We start from the raw sequence: 14911 nt of genomic DNA, 5'->3' as shown, positions 1-14911 counted from the left end.
AATTGGTATATAATACAACTCTCTATATATTTTCTACTAAATCATGCCGTCAATTAAGATATACATATATAATATTATATCAAATAGTTAACACGAACAAAGAGAACCCCTTTTTCTTCAGAAATAGAACTTTGTAATAGTAATATACCTAATCTCACAATGATTAGTATAACTACTACATGCACACACCCATGCCAAACATCAACATATTATGCTCAATATATAATTCTTACAACCTACACATTTTCTCAAACCAGACAAAACTGAAAAATTATCTTCCTGCGCATTTGTATCATTTGAAATGCATAATTTTTGGGACCATTCATACCGGTAAATATTATATAAGATGTAGCTCTATGCACAATGATAAATAGTTGAGAACCTTTCTTATCAGAAAACCAGCAAATTTTTTTTCAATATTTGTCATTTTGAATTATCTTAATTTATGAGGATAAAATTATGCGACTGCTTTTATTGCAGTTTTATCTGTGTTTCGTTTTCAACGTATTAACAACTGTTTTTAAAACACATATTAAATTGGGGTGGGGGCCTCTTGAAATTTGCAAAATTATTAAATAAAAACTGTGTAATGTGCAATTTTCTTGAAATTCATTTTACAGACAACTTATTGCATTCTTATTTTTCGATACTTGAAACTAAACAAAAATGTCATGGATAGAACTGCTCTATTATAAACTTAAACTAAAAGAGAGCAAGTTAGTATGAAGAAATACACACAGTTATGAGAAAAACTACTACTCAACAAAACTTCATTAAATGACATTCTTGAAGTTCGAACTTTGCAATGACCGGCAACTCAGCTGAACACAGTAAGATAAATTTAATACAACCAAAATTTTTTTTTATATCATCAATATTTCAAAGGTAGTATAATGCCATGCACCAAGGGAGATCACCCATCACACGTTTACTCACTGACAATTTCTCCTATATGACAATAGAGGTAAATTACATTAAAAAGCAGCATATTATATCTGACAACCAATATGTCTATAGCAGATGCATACCACTAAAAGAAATAAAAACTATGTGCATAATCTAAAAACTTAAGCACCCACTAAATACATGCGAGAATCGACTAATAAACCAAAGTTTCTATTATTCCATCATGGGTAGTCAAACATGCAGAAATCATACATAACTGCAGGCAGTGACAATAAGCTGAGTGTAAAATGCGGCAAATATACTGAACATTATAAGCGGCTATAAGATACATAGATTAGCGTGGCACGAATGAAACTGGATCATTTTATGAAACCATATATTGGATACATCACAATATAGGCTACGAAAGTCCAGTGAATACATATTGTCTGTGTATGTTGCATATATATAGCTATAAACAAGCACCATTGCATTCACAACAAAAGCATAAATCTATGAGAAATAACAATTCAAAACATGTTTAAAGGAATTATTCGCTTGCGTATTTTCAAAACTAATAAATTTAATAGACGCATTAACTGATACCTATAATCGATAAAAATATGACAACTGTAAATTTGATACATAAGATTTTATCTATATATATATATTAGTCTAAAACTTTTCTTATAAAACTGTTCAAAGTTTTTTCGAAAGATTTTGCATTTCGATCGGCGATTAAAAGCAAGAAGTAATTCCTCGTTTACAAAAAATAAGACTTCTATTAACAGAAAAACTCTACAAAATTTAAATTAAAATCATTACTTTGTCTGACGTACATTCATACTTCTAGGGATATACTAGTATACAAGTAAACTGACATAATTTATTAAAAAATTCTACAAAACGATAGTAAAACACGAAATAGATATTATTCTTACCTAGGATTGAAAGTACCACTACCACAAAGTCAAATATATTCCATGGGAACTTGAAGTAGAAATGCCTCAGTCCTATAAGTTTGAGAACACACTCGACCGTGAATATAATGATGAACGACATATTCACGTGGTTCAAGATGGTCGTAAACATCTGGGACTGCTTGTAGTGTTCAAGCGCCATGGTCAGCATGTTCAGCATGATTATTATCATGATCCCGATGTCAAATTTCTGGTTGGTCACAGCATCAAAAATCCATCCCATGATTATATTCTTTACAAAAAAAAACAAACAATAACATAATTAAAAGTGAGTTGTAGGATATCTACAGGAATCATAAAACGTATATACACTTTCTGGAAATATTAACTTTATAATGCACAATAGAGAAATCTAAATCGAGAAATAATTATATATATACTTTCATTATCCTTTATCATACACATAGTTTTAATTTGGTATTAATTGTTTTTTTTAACATTTGAATATTAGTAAAATTTTGAAAGAAAAACAGATGAAAACATTTCGATACACTGTGATTAGTTTTTGTATATATACAACTTGAAATGAATATTAGTGCTTTTAAAAGTGAGTGAAATTACATGCAATGAAATTTATCTGTAAAACATTCAATTGTAGTTGCAGAATAAATTAGAAGAATGTAAAGATTTATAACATTCTTTTATCTTCAAACAAAATGCATTTTTTAAAATTATCTATCAATGTATAGAAATTACATTGAAGAATGAATAGATGATTCCAAATGGGACAAATCCATTTTCAACTAAAACACGTGTAACTAACATGCACATGTATGGCATTACAAATACAGGAATGTACATATATCAACTAGAAACATGCGTATAAAGAGAGCATTCATGGTTTTCCCGACTGCTAAATTGAAAGAACTTCATGCCAAAAAGTGCTTTGTTAATCTGTTTTGATAAATAGATGTGCGGTAAACTAAAACTTTATCTAATATATATATACAAATTTTACACCCGATTTTAACAAAATTTACAACAACTTTTCTGTGGAATATTATTTTAAATTCTAATAAGTGCCAACCTATTTCACTACTGGTGCAAAAGTCAAACGTTAGAACCGGCGTTAATATGTCGCATGATAGCATTTCTTTTTCAAAGAAATTGAAATGTTTTCAATAAAATAGTATTAATCGAGGGTAAAAAGATGAGATGTTAATACTATTAGTTCGGATATTGGACAAAAAAAAATGTTTATAACAATTAGTCATAAGGTTTGATAAAAAAGAAACCGATATTCAACACCGTGGCAAATAATATTTTAAAGTTTTTCGAAGACACGTTTTTTTTTTCAATTTTAAACACAGAATAATTCTACATGTTAAAGGATATATTCGATTTATTGCCTTCATTTAAGATAATGATTTTTTTCCTCAAAAGAACCACGGTATTTTATTTAATTTTCATGCCGTGCTTGAGTGTAGACTGAGCATGTCAAAAAGTATGCAACTTGAACAACGTGATCAGTCTACGTCATTCTTGTGTGTGTATAACACTAACGCTTGGTCGGGGGATAGATTTCTGCGGAGACTTAGACGACATCCGCTTCATGGCCATGTAATACTTTTTCTGGTCATCTGTCATAAACATCTCCAAAGATCCACCAGCCTGTATAAAAACATAGGATTTTGGGGTTTATTCAGGAAAACACCTTTTATTCCCTGTAACAAGGTTTTGTTTGGTTAGTATACCGCTTCTGTCTTAATTAAGCAGTGGTTCACCCATCACCCAGTTGTGTATATATGGCTACATGTTATATAACAAGGAATGGTTTACACGTAACACAAGGAAGAGAGCAAACAAACCAGTGTCTGTTCTCAGATGTCATGATTTTATCATTCATATTCGAATCTCATTCTTAACTTAAAGACAACGTCCATACAATAACTTGGTAAAGATTTGTTCGCTTCAGATAAAGTAATCAGAAAAAAAACTCATGACAGCAGAGGAACTTGGAAGACAGATACTGGTTGTAACACGCTATATAAAGCTATGAGCTATGAACACGCTAAGACATAGAGACGAGGAGAGAGTTATGTCAATAGCCACGCCAATAAGATGATGACGTCACAAGCCAATATACACGCAGCTTTTTTTAAAATACGAAACTAACTCCTGGTCTTGGAATCGATTTTTGTGGAGACTTGGCCGCCATCCGCTTCATCGCTTTATAGTATTTCTTCTGGTCTTCTGTCATAAACATTTCTAACGATCCTCCAGCCTAATACAATATTTCAGGCAGACATTCTGTTATTTACTTAAAATCATCTTTTTCAAAAGGATGAAGCAGAATTTGCGTAGAAATATTTCTTAATCGCCATTTTCATAGCTTAACTCTTTTAGATTTGTAAAATGCAAATTAACTAAATACATGTACATGAAGTTGAAAATATAGTATTGCATGTAGTATTCCTTAACATAAGAAATAAAGAGAAGTCATCAGATAAATCTCTAAAAGAGAACAGTTTTGTTATACAAACATGATTTAATAATTACCCTAAGAAGAGTAAATGATTAAAATAGACTCTTATTTCAATTTCAGCAATATAAGTTTTTAAAATCAATGCTTTTACATGCATGCATTTATCAGTTTTATTTTTATATATAATTAAGTTTTGCACGTGTAACATTATCCTGGATATAAAGCACGGTAGCATTTTGTAATGTATATATGTATAGTTATTATTACCTTTTTTTTCTGCTGATTGAAGTTTTCAATGATGACACCGATGAACAGATTCAGGGTAAAGAATGAACCGAATATGATAAAGAAGACGAAGTACAGGTACATGTAAACATTGACTTCTCGCTCGGGCTGCTCGTCAATCTGTTGATAATAAAGAAACATCAGATTCTTGCTGTAATCACAGTAATATATCTCCCTGCTCATTGAGAGAGAACAACACCCTCAGTTTTGTCAAACTTTTGTGACCATGCCTTCGTAAAACGCTCAGTTATTCCTGTTATTTCAAAGATCATGCACGGATCTAGAACAGGGGGGGGGGGGGGGGGGGGGCAGACCTTCCTGGCAAATTAAAATTTACTTCACTTAGTAATTTCACCAAAACAGGGCTTTTGACCCATCCACCCCCACGGAAAACACAATGATTCTTTGGTCCCCCATCCCCCTCCGAAAAAAAAATACTTGATCAGCGCATGAAGTCGATACTACTTGTGTATTTTTGCTGCTACATGTTTTACAATGAAAAGGCTTACTTCTTTGCTGTCTATTGCGTCATTCATTACTTCGATCCATCCTTTGTATGTCGCCTGTTGAAGCAGAACAAAACAGTCTAAACTATTGTAATTGAATTTATTTATAGAGAAAACAAAAATCCTTCAAAATGAATTCACCTATTTTTCAGACAATTAAATGCCTATAGTCACTTTCATGTTGAATATGTGACACCATGATAACACGTGAAACGCATGTGCATAAATGATAAATGTACTCACTACTTGGAACAATGCCAGGTACGACATCAGTACGTCATCAAAGTTGATTTTGGAGTTTATCCATGTATAATTTTTTTCTAGACATTCAAATTTGTTTTTAGTGATGTTTACAGACAATTTGTTTCCGTCTTCATCCACGCATTTGTAAAACTTGCCGGCGAAGAACTGTACCCCGACGATTCCAAATATCAACCAGAAAATGAGGCACACCATCATGACATTGGCAATGGAAGGAATGGCTTTGATCAAAGCATTGACGACGACCTATTTGGGAATAACAATGCTTTAACACAACAATCAATTCATATTAAGTGCCAACTGTATATTCATCGGAATACTAGTAAATGCATATCTAGAATAGTATTTAATTTACATATATGAAGGTCTGTATGTCGCATAAATATAATTAAATCTTATCCCTACCCTCATTCCCTCCCACCGGGACACAGCTCTTAGGGGTCGTAAGGCTCTCAGCGTCCTCATGGCTTTTATTGCACCGACTTTTTCCATACCAAGCAGTTCGAAGACCAGCATTACGATTGAAATCTAGATGAAGATTAAGCTTTAATTATAAATACTTGTTTTTGTAAAAGTATAAACCTGTATAAACAATTTTCAATAATAATTTAAGTTAAAGGGTTGCAAGTCGCGGCAGACTTCCAAATAATTTTTGGAAAAAAAAAATCAAAACATAACATCATGTTTTACGTTTTATAGATATTTTTGCATACATATTGCACTTTTGCCCTAAGCTCCTCACAACCAAAGTTGCGTTCAAGACTCCATAAACGCAACTGTAGAGTACAACACATAAAACTAATATGCAACAAAATTGTAAACAATATTTTCAAGTGGATGTAATATTCTGTAATGCACTTGCAGTGCTGGCTTTACTAAGGCAGAAGTGCTTGCATGTACTTATCAAACTGTATATACCCATAAACATCAAAATGATGTAGTTATGATTTATCTATATTATTGATAAATACACCGGTATCAATTCAACACGAAAATTCAATGTTAAAGTTGAAAACAAAGTATTATTAGACGTGTTCTGTAAAAACAACAAAAGATAAAAAAGCTCTGCGGCAATTCATAACTTGATTGATAACAGAATAAGTACCATGATCAGGATGGTTTTTCATCGTAGAGAAACACTGTTCAAAATGTTTTTTTGATTAACGTTAACGGAGAGAGAATCTGGGAGTGACACGGTGAACTCAATAAAACAAAGCGTATCATATACTAAATATATAGCAATTATCAAAAACGGGGTTACAAACTTACCCCAACGATAACAAAGTCAAGCCAACACCACGCATCTGTAAAATATTTCTTGAATCCAAACGCAGTCCATTTTATGAACATTTCTATAATGAATACAGTGGTAAAGAACTTGTCCGTTATTTGAAGAATCTGTTCCAGCGTTGGCCTCTCTTCCAAGTATACATCTTCGATTGCCTGTAATTATCATTATTACTAATAAATGTTAAATCTTTGTAATAAATGCCATATATTAAGAAAAAAAAGAAAAGAAAAAGGAAATGGTTTATTACAGTGATTCATATGACAGAAATTGGGGATGAATTTCCTATGTATTTTTAATTGTCAGTCATTACAGCAAAAAGAATTCAATCAGAAATCTAAACGTTTAGGCATTTTATAGTCTCTTTATACCATTGTAAAGTGGTTTGAAATTAAAATAAATGAATCTGAATCATCACAGAACAAAACAGCACTTACAAGAGCGATACTACTGGCAAGAATCATTGTAATAATGAAAGTCTCAAAATATTTGTGTTCGACCAGGGCATAAGCTAAACATCGTATCTTCCAAGCCTTCTTCCCCCATTTCGTGTTCTCAAACCGTATGCAGCACGGGCACTTCCGTCGGCAGATTTTACAAAAACAGTCATCCGGGTAGTTTGCATAAGTGACCTTGACCTCGTTTATTTCCGGTTCGCCGTCTGCGTCGACTTTGGTTAAGCTCAACTTGGTGTCATCGTCTGACATTGAATGGTGACTGTTGGAACTCAGGGATTCCCTTGGACTCGCACGACTGTTTGGGCGTGTGATATCTTCCGCTTTCTGTGCATAGGTCATTGAAAATAAATATACAAATGTGAGCAGAATGTACATTTTTTTTTTTAAAATATTTACACGAAGATGGTTAGTGTCCTTAACATATTCACAAATTTTGATTATTAATAATCAACATTTTTGTATATGACACTCATAATCACACAAATGTTACAATTTAAAAAAAAAATAGAGGGTAAACAGATTTTCCTCAAAACTGTTATACGCACCTTTTCGTCTTCCACAACAATTGTTGTTGATTTGTCTGTGATAAAATTGAAGAATAAAATTATTTTCCAGCTAAACTTTTAAATAAACAAAAAGATATCTGTTCTCACAGCGCAATGTTTTATCTCCAATGCTAATTGACTTGAAAGTCTCAAGAACAATAATACGTTACTTTGAAACCAAGAACATTTTATTTGTTTAAAATAAAATCGTTTGCATTTTAAACATATAAGTAGAGAGATAATAAAAAAACAAATAAAAGTATATTCACAACAAATAGTAAAATAATCTGAACTATAAAAATTCTTTTTTTTTTCTTTTCTTTTTGTTTTTAGTGTTAACTATCAATTCAAAGCACTTATAGATGAATCTGGATAGATAGGTTGCCTTTATAAAAACTGGAGCTCGTCACCAGTAAATGAAGCTTATATCGGATAGAAAAGGATAGTCACAGTCAGCACTGTTTTACTTGGCACTTTTTACGTCGAAATCATTTACCAATTTAATTTACACCATAATATCATAACCCTTTATATTCTACATAAAAAATAAATGTAAGAAAACAAAAATTGATATCTATTGGTAAATGGATTTTTATCCCTCTGTTTCTTTGTTTGAAAGCCTCAGAATATTATATGGATTTTTGCAAATCGCCTTTTGACCAGCCAATTTGTATATAGTGAGTGCAAGCTAATGTTGAAAGAAAAAAATTCGTGATTTTGTTTCTAAAACTTGGCTATAACTAAATTAGTCCAGTGTCAATTAGGGCGAAGTTTGGCGAATATAAACTGCAGAGAATTTTTTTCTCATATGCAGTAGTCATTAGTATTATCAAGAACATTCTCTTTAATTTTTAATCAGAGGAATAATAAACCCTAAGCTACAGACAACAAGTAAAAGGATAAAAATGTGATGAAAAAATGTCAAATATTTCACAAAACAAAAGTTACCGGGTGAGTGGTTATCCACTAGATCTACATCTCCTAATGGATTAATACAAATGACAAATTATAAATCACCAATCAAATCAATTATAAGTGTCATTGATTTTCACAAATCTTTTGCTGAATGCCTTGCAAATTCGTACGATGGAAATTGCAGCGAACTATATAATAATGTTTATAATTAATATTTATATCAGTACCTGTTCAAATTAATTTAAATAATTCAAGTAAAAATAAATTAAATAAAAATTTTCTGCTTGATGAGAAGGTACCACATACATGATGCCATTGAAAAAATAATTATTTTAATTTTTTTAAAGAACAGTTAAATTACAGAAGATGTTAAAAATAAAACTTCCGGTAACAGTAATTTCATTCTTTAAATGTTTATATATAAACGACATAGATCAAACTTTGTAATGTTCATAGATCATTTTTGATTGATTTTAAATGAATAATTAATTACATGATTCAAGAATGGCATCCAACAGAAGAATTAATGAAAAATCTTTCACAAAGTTAAGTCACACGAAAATCAATATAAAGTGCTAATACACGACAGAAATTAAATTCAATCGATATCGAAATTTAGTTAGTGATCATTTTACCAAATTATAATTGATTTTTAAAGGTTTAGTTTGCTTTGCGTTATGCTGAAATTCTTTTTATTGACTAATTGTATTAAACTATTATCGCTTCAATGTTTCAGTAATAACATTAACTTCTGTCGAGTAAAACTAATAATAAAGTGAAAATAAAACCTTGAACAGAGATTTCGTCATCGTCAAATTTAGTCTGCATTTCAATCAGTGTACCGTTGCTGAATGTCGCCTCCCCGTCTGGAATCGTCTCCTTCCCATTCACACGCGGGCTTGGTTCTCTCTCGTTCGCTTTGGGTTTAGCTTTCATTTTCACTTTCAAACACACTATCACTTTGACTTTGACCCATCTTCCAAATCTAAAACATTATAAAGGGGGAAAAATTGAAAATTGTCCAATTGCTGTACTTTTACTCATTCTAAATGTAAATACTAAGGAATCATAGATTTCATGGTGTCTCAATATTGGTAAATTTTGTAAGACCCTTGCATTCACTCACAAATAAAACACCCTAAAAGAATTACGGAACGCAGTGCATTGCGATTCATCAATCATTGATTAATAATTAGTTTTAAAGAATCTATTAAAATATTGACAATCCACGAAAAATAGCCCCTACAAAATTTCATGATTCTAAACTTAACAACTGAATGTTGGCTCGCACGGAAAATATCAAGACAATGTTAAAGTTTAAGATGACAAAGAAATTTCAACACGGCAATGTATTGCAGACCGTTTAAATCTATCGATGGCCTCCGAGAGTTTGTTGGGTTCCTTGTCTTCTTCGCTTTCTCCTCCACTAAGACTCTCAGCTCCAAACGAGTTCAACAGCAAGGCAAGAAACAAATTAAGTACCTATAGATACAATAGAAAACAACGTCATTATAAAGCATCAACAATAAACTTAAAAATGCTTATTTATTAAATGTGTATGCAAACCATGCTGTTATGCAAACCATGATGTTGTTGTACCAATGATTGTGTTCCATCATTAAAAGCATTAATAAAATGCAAGTTTTTATTTTTAGAAGGGACACTATTGTCTCCTTCCTCCAAGGTTTAAGAATTTATTTGAAGATTAGCAATTTTTGTGAGTTCGTTTATTTGAAGATTAGCAAACATTTAAAAACATATTTGTGAGTTCGTTTGTCACTTTAAATTAAGATAGCTCTAGCTAGTAGATACTAGCCATTATAGACTTAAACTTACAACCAGGTTGCCTATGACGTAAGTCAACAGAAAGAACGGGACACAGATCGGCCCATTGGCGTTCGTGCAGCCCCACATGGACTGGATCCACTCCCCACACAACACACGGAAGATAATCATAAACGAGTGGAGAAAGTCAGTGAAACTCCACCTCGGCATGTCGTCCCCATATTCAGCTATATATCCGTCTCGGAATAACTGCTGTCCCATCACAGCGAATATAAACACCACAATGGCAAGAACAAAGATCAGGTTGCCCAGCGCTCCCATCGTGCCAGCCACGATACGGATCAACATGTTTAAAGTCTGCCATGACCGCGCCAGCTTGAACACTCGTAACTAGAAGAAAAGAATTAACAAGATAATTAATAATTGTTTTTTATTTAAAAGTTGCATTTATAAGGTCAACAAATTACCCATCAAATATACAACTAAAAATCATAAACATGATTTTAAGCCATAAACTTCAATTTTTAGTAAAGAAAAATCTAAATATAATAGTTTTTTTTTAATAAATTTTGATTATTCTCTAATATCTCCATACATAGCTCTTCTTTAAAAGGCGGTGAATATACATGTAGTCTAAAATTAAGTCTTTTTGAATTGCACTTCATCATAATGTATGAAAACTGAGTTATCTTTCTTTTAACAAAGTTCACAAAATTTAAAACGGCATAAAATATACTATTATCTTACCAAACGGAAGCTCCTGAGAACCGATAAACCGGAAACGCCATCTAACGCCATTTCTAAAAAGCTGAGAAACACGATCAAGAAATCAAAGCAGTTCCAGCCATCTCTGAAGTAGTGCATGGGACTAAGGGCAATCAGTTTGAGAAAAGCCTCGGAGGCAAATATCGCTGTGAAGACCTGAAAGGTTTTAAAAGAAAGAGAAAACCTATAGATTAAGATTTTATACCAGAACAAGTGTTTTATAGGCGAGTTCATGATGAAGTTTATGTATATTTTGATACAAATGTTGTTTCATTTCAAAAGAAAAGACGACAAAAACACTTGCATAGTTTCCATTTTGTAGGATTTCCGTGAGTTCCGGAGATTTCGGATGCTGATCAGCCGCCATGAAGGCAGTGTTTGCTAGGATACAAATGGTGATGAAGAGGTCTACAAAAGCATCCAACACGATGAGACCGACTATCTCCTGGAATTTTAAGTAACAAGGGCAGCAGGTCCAGCTACAGAAGCGTTTGTACAATCTGTCCTTCAGTGGCTCCTCTTCTTCCTCGAAAGGAAGGTAGTCGCTCATTACACCTGTAGGGACGAGAATCAACATTGTAGTGTGGGGGGGGGGAGAGAGAGAGAGAGAGAGAGAGAGAGAGAGAGAGAGAGTTATCTTAATACATGTTGACATACATCTCCTGCATATTCAGTTAAGTTTTTGCGGTTAAAGGGCAGAAATATGCAACCATACAGTTAATGGAAACTTGAATTTTTACGAATAATCGTGTTTACTACTTACTATGCCTGCTGTTCCGGTGGCCTTCCGCATGCGCTAAAAGACTCTTCAGCACCATCATGTCTACCAAAAAAGACGCCATAACTTAAATATCTACGGGATCCATTAAGTTAAAAAATGCCATGAAAAATGAGGTGGTTAAAAGTTTACCTCTCGGGTCTACGTGCTTCCCCCCATGAGGGTGGCATATTTCACCGTCATGCGATTTTTTCTCAATATCCATTCGTGACCCATTTATTGACCCCTGTAAATTGTTCATGAACTTGCTTTAGTTATTATATGTCAAGATTAATCGAATCGTTAGAATATTTTTGCTTTTGCTTGCTCAGCTCATATGTTTAAATTAAAATAAAAAAAATGATTTCTAGTACTTTTTGTACTACACATTCTACATAGTTAAAAAAACATCACAATATATACCTAATATTGGTATGTGTCATGATATAGTATAATATTGTGTCAAGCATCGGTTATTTATTTATTATATATTAGATATTTATTATATATTTATTATATATTAGATTCTTTTGAATATACATGTAATCAACTATGTGATCAACATTAAGCAGCGAATGAGCCCCATAACCTTGCGAGCAAATTAGTAGATTGTTCCACAAAGCATGCCACAATCACCATATGATGAACAATGAATGCAAGGGATTGACCATGGGGTAGTGTGAGGGATGTCAGGATATAAACATGCACCAAAATTAATGATATGATGCTAATCGAGATGATACATAGAGTATTCTAGTCTGCGTAAGGTTTTATGTCAACCGTTTACAAATGTGAATGAAATTAGAGCAGAATTTTAGCAAAGAAGAAAATTAAATATTTTGCCTAAAACCCAGTTTAAAATTCAGAAAGATATATTTGTCGTAATAGCATTTTAAACTAGAACCAAACTGAAAGATATTATGGAAGAAGTATATAAATATATTTGAATATATATTTAAAATGTAGAAGTGGTATTTTGGTAAAGGGGAAATTGGTACCGAAAATTGCCGTTTTTTTGCATACAATTACAAGGTTACAAAATTTAATATTTTGACCTGAAAGAAAGCACACTTTAAAAATCTTGACTAAAACATAATTGGTGACCTTTATACTTTTAAGTAACACATATCTGCAGAAGTCTTTTCAGACTTACATTCTCAACAAGTTTACCCCTGTCCCCTGCGTCATGGGGGTGGAGCAGGGAGCTGTCCTTTGGTTTTTTCCAGTCCCACGGAGTATCTAATTTCCCGGGCTTTTCTAAAGGAGAGCGGGGAGACTTCGGTAGGGATCGCCTGCTGTCACGTGACGCGAAACTACTGCGTCTCGAGGAACCAGTGCGTTTTAATAATGACGCATAGCTACCTCTTCGTGACGCAATGAATTGCTTATAAGTCAGATTCATAGTTAAATCATCCGAACATGGGGTAACGGCATTTGGATCGTCAATAAAGGGTAGATTGTCCAGCATTAAAGGTTGATGGTCAGCGTGATTAGGCTTATATTTCTTCTTTGTGTTTCTCCGTACAAACGGTGTGCCGGGCAAACTCAAACTAGGTTGCTGCAAAAAATGCACATACACAATCAAGGAAGCCAAAAGCTGTTAGGGATGATGCATAGCGCCAGATTAGCCAAGTGTTCTTTGTATAGAAATGAATAGACAAGGAACACCACACTTTTAAATTTGTTAACTCAAAGCAAAATTAGTCATTGTTTTAATTTACTCTGTAAACTACAAACGGTGGTGCAAGACTTCATGCAAAGTACTTTAAAGAAACATAACATAGTGTGAGGGGGATAACACACAATTTTAAATACTATCGTTAGTAGTTTTAGGAACCCCATCAATTTTTCCCCATCACCTCAGTGACATGTTACACATCAAACATTACCTTCTTCATGACACTCAGAAATTGTCCGTTTTCGTCCGGTTTATTGGACCGGAGACTGATTTTGTCTGCATTTTCATGGTCACTTAACGACGTGTCTGATTGGCTCTTTGCTTGAGACATTTTTTCCTCCAGATATTCATGATAATCTTCCCGTAGTTCGTCATGCATTGTTTGTTGAATCTGTGCACATATAATTTTACAAGTATTATCAAAGTCATCGACAAACTCTTGAAATATAAAACAGGAAAACTCAGTAAAATATATATGTAAACCATATCAATAAAACAACATTGATCTTTCAAAAAGACGTGCAAAATCGCAGAGTATCATAACCATTATGATAATGAATGATCGGGAACATTATTTTTTCCTGACCCGAGGGATTTAGGAAATTAGTGGATTGGGTATTTTAACGGGGATGGGTATGGTTGGAAGACCATTGGGTTAAATTCATCATACAGTGTACATTTATTTTTAATGACTGTTAGAGAAGATAGGGGAAAGCAATACATGTGCGATTCAATATTTTGAAAAGTGTGTCTACACGTACATAGAAAAAATAGTAAGCAAAAATATGAAGAAAAATATTTATAAAGATGCCTGAACATACAACTATGATATTTAAAAAATCCTTCATACAAAAAGGTCAGTTCGGACTATGCAACATGATCAAGATTCTTCTCAGGTTAATTAGATACGAAATTCAATTCCATGTCTTCATCAAGCTTTTACCGATACACATGCATATATATGTAATAGACCATCATGCGAGACGAGTCTGAATTAGTAAATAGAGAGAATATTTGTATATTCTAATATTATAAGTAATATCTGAATATAAAGTATGCAATCGTGTGTATTTCGGATTTGGATACTCCATCCGTGCGCGGTGCGATTACTTACCGCATGGATTCGTTTTGCTTTCTATAACAATAACATTTCTATATCATGCTCAAGTTCTGTTGAGAAGCTCAGTTTATTCAAATTTTATATGCTTTCAAAAATGAAATACGGTGGAATTTGATAATCTTAATCATTTCTGGATTTCGTAAATACATTTACGATTATCATGGTAAGCTGTTTCTACGGTCTATGGTAATATTGGTATTACATGTATCCCATAAACTGTGTATCATGGTTAAACGGGAAGTTTCCAACACCAAATTA

General features: G+C 32.9%; 1 protein-coding gene across 16 annotated transcripts in view; it reads right to left on the bottom strand.

Annotated features, from left to right (window-relative positions):
- Positions 1–14911, bottom strand: part of LOC128175906 (sodium channel protein para-like) — a 41688-nt gene that overhangs the window by 3515 nt on the left and 23262 nt on the right. For 5 of the 16 annotated variants that reach the window (XM_052841781.1, XM_052841782.1, XM_052841780.1 and 2 more), the window contains 21 exons: positions 14648–14668; positions 13745–13924; positions 13009–13413; positions 12009–12102; positions 11862–11921; positions 11403–11653; positions 11081–11254; positions 10385–10723; positions 9909–10030; positions 9337–9533; positions 8582–8614; positions 7634–7668; positions 7068–7412; positions 6612–6785; positions 5748–5870; positions 5325–5588; positions 5085–5138; positions 4558–4695; positions 3982–4089; positions 1827–2097; positions 937–948 (listed from right to left, as the gene is read on the bottom strand). In XM_052841781.1, the coding sequence (XP_052697741.1) occupies positions 937–948; positions 1827–2097; positions 3982–4089; positions 4558–4695; positions 5085–5138; positions 5325–5588; positions 5748–5870; positions 6612–6785; positions 7068–7412; positions 7634–7668; positions 8582–8614; positions 9337–9533; positions 9909–10030; positions 10385–10723; positions 11081–11254; positions 11403–11653; positions 11862–11921; positions 12009–12102; positions 13009–13413; positions 13745–13924; positions 14648–14668 (3400 nt within the window). Of the gene's footprint in view, positions 1–936; positions 949–1826; positions 2098–3368; positions 3477–3981; positions 4090–4557; positions 4696–5084; positions 5139–5324; positions 5589–5747; positions 5871–6611; positions 6786–7067; positions 7413–7633; positions 7669–8581; positions 8615–9336; positions 9534–9908; positions 10031–10384; positions 10724–11080; positions 11255–11402; positions 11654–11861; positions 11922–12008; positions 12103–13008; positions 13414–13744; positions 13925–14647; positions 14669–14911 lie in introns of all 16 variants that reach the window. The other 11 variants (XM_052841785.1, XM_052841796.1, XM_052841784.1 and 8 more) reach the window with 10 other exon arrangements.

The sequence above is a fragment of the Crassostrea angulata genome, chromosome 3, assembly GCF_025612915.1.
Source record: "Crassostrea angulata isolate pt1a10 chromosome 3, ASM2561291v2, whole genome shotgun sequence".
Lineage (NCBI taxonomy): Eukaryota > Metazoa > Mollusca > Bivalvia > Ostreida > Ostreidae > Magallana > Magallana angulata.
This window is presented reverse-complemented; position numbering and strand designations above follow the sequence as displayed.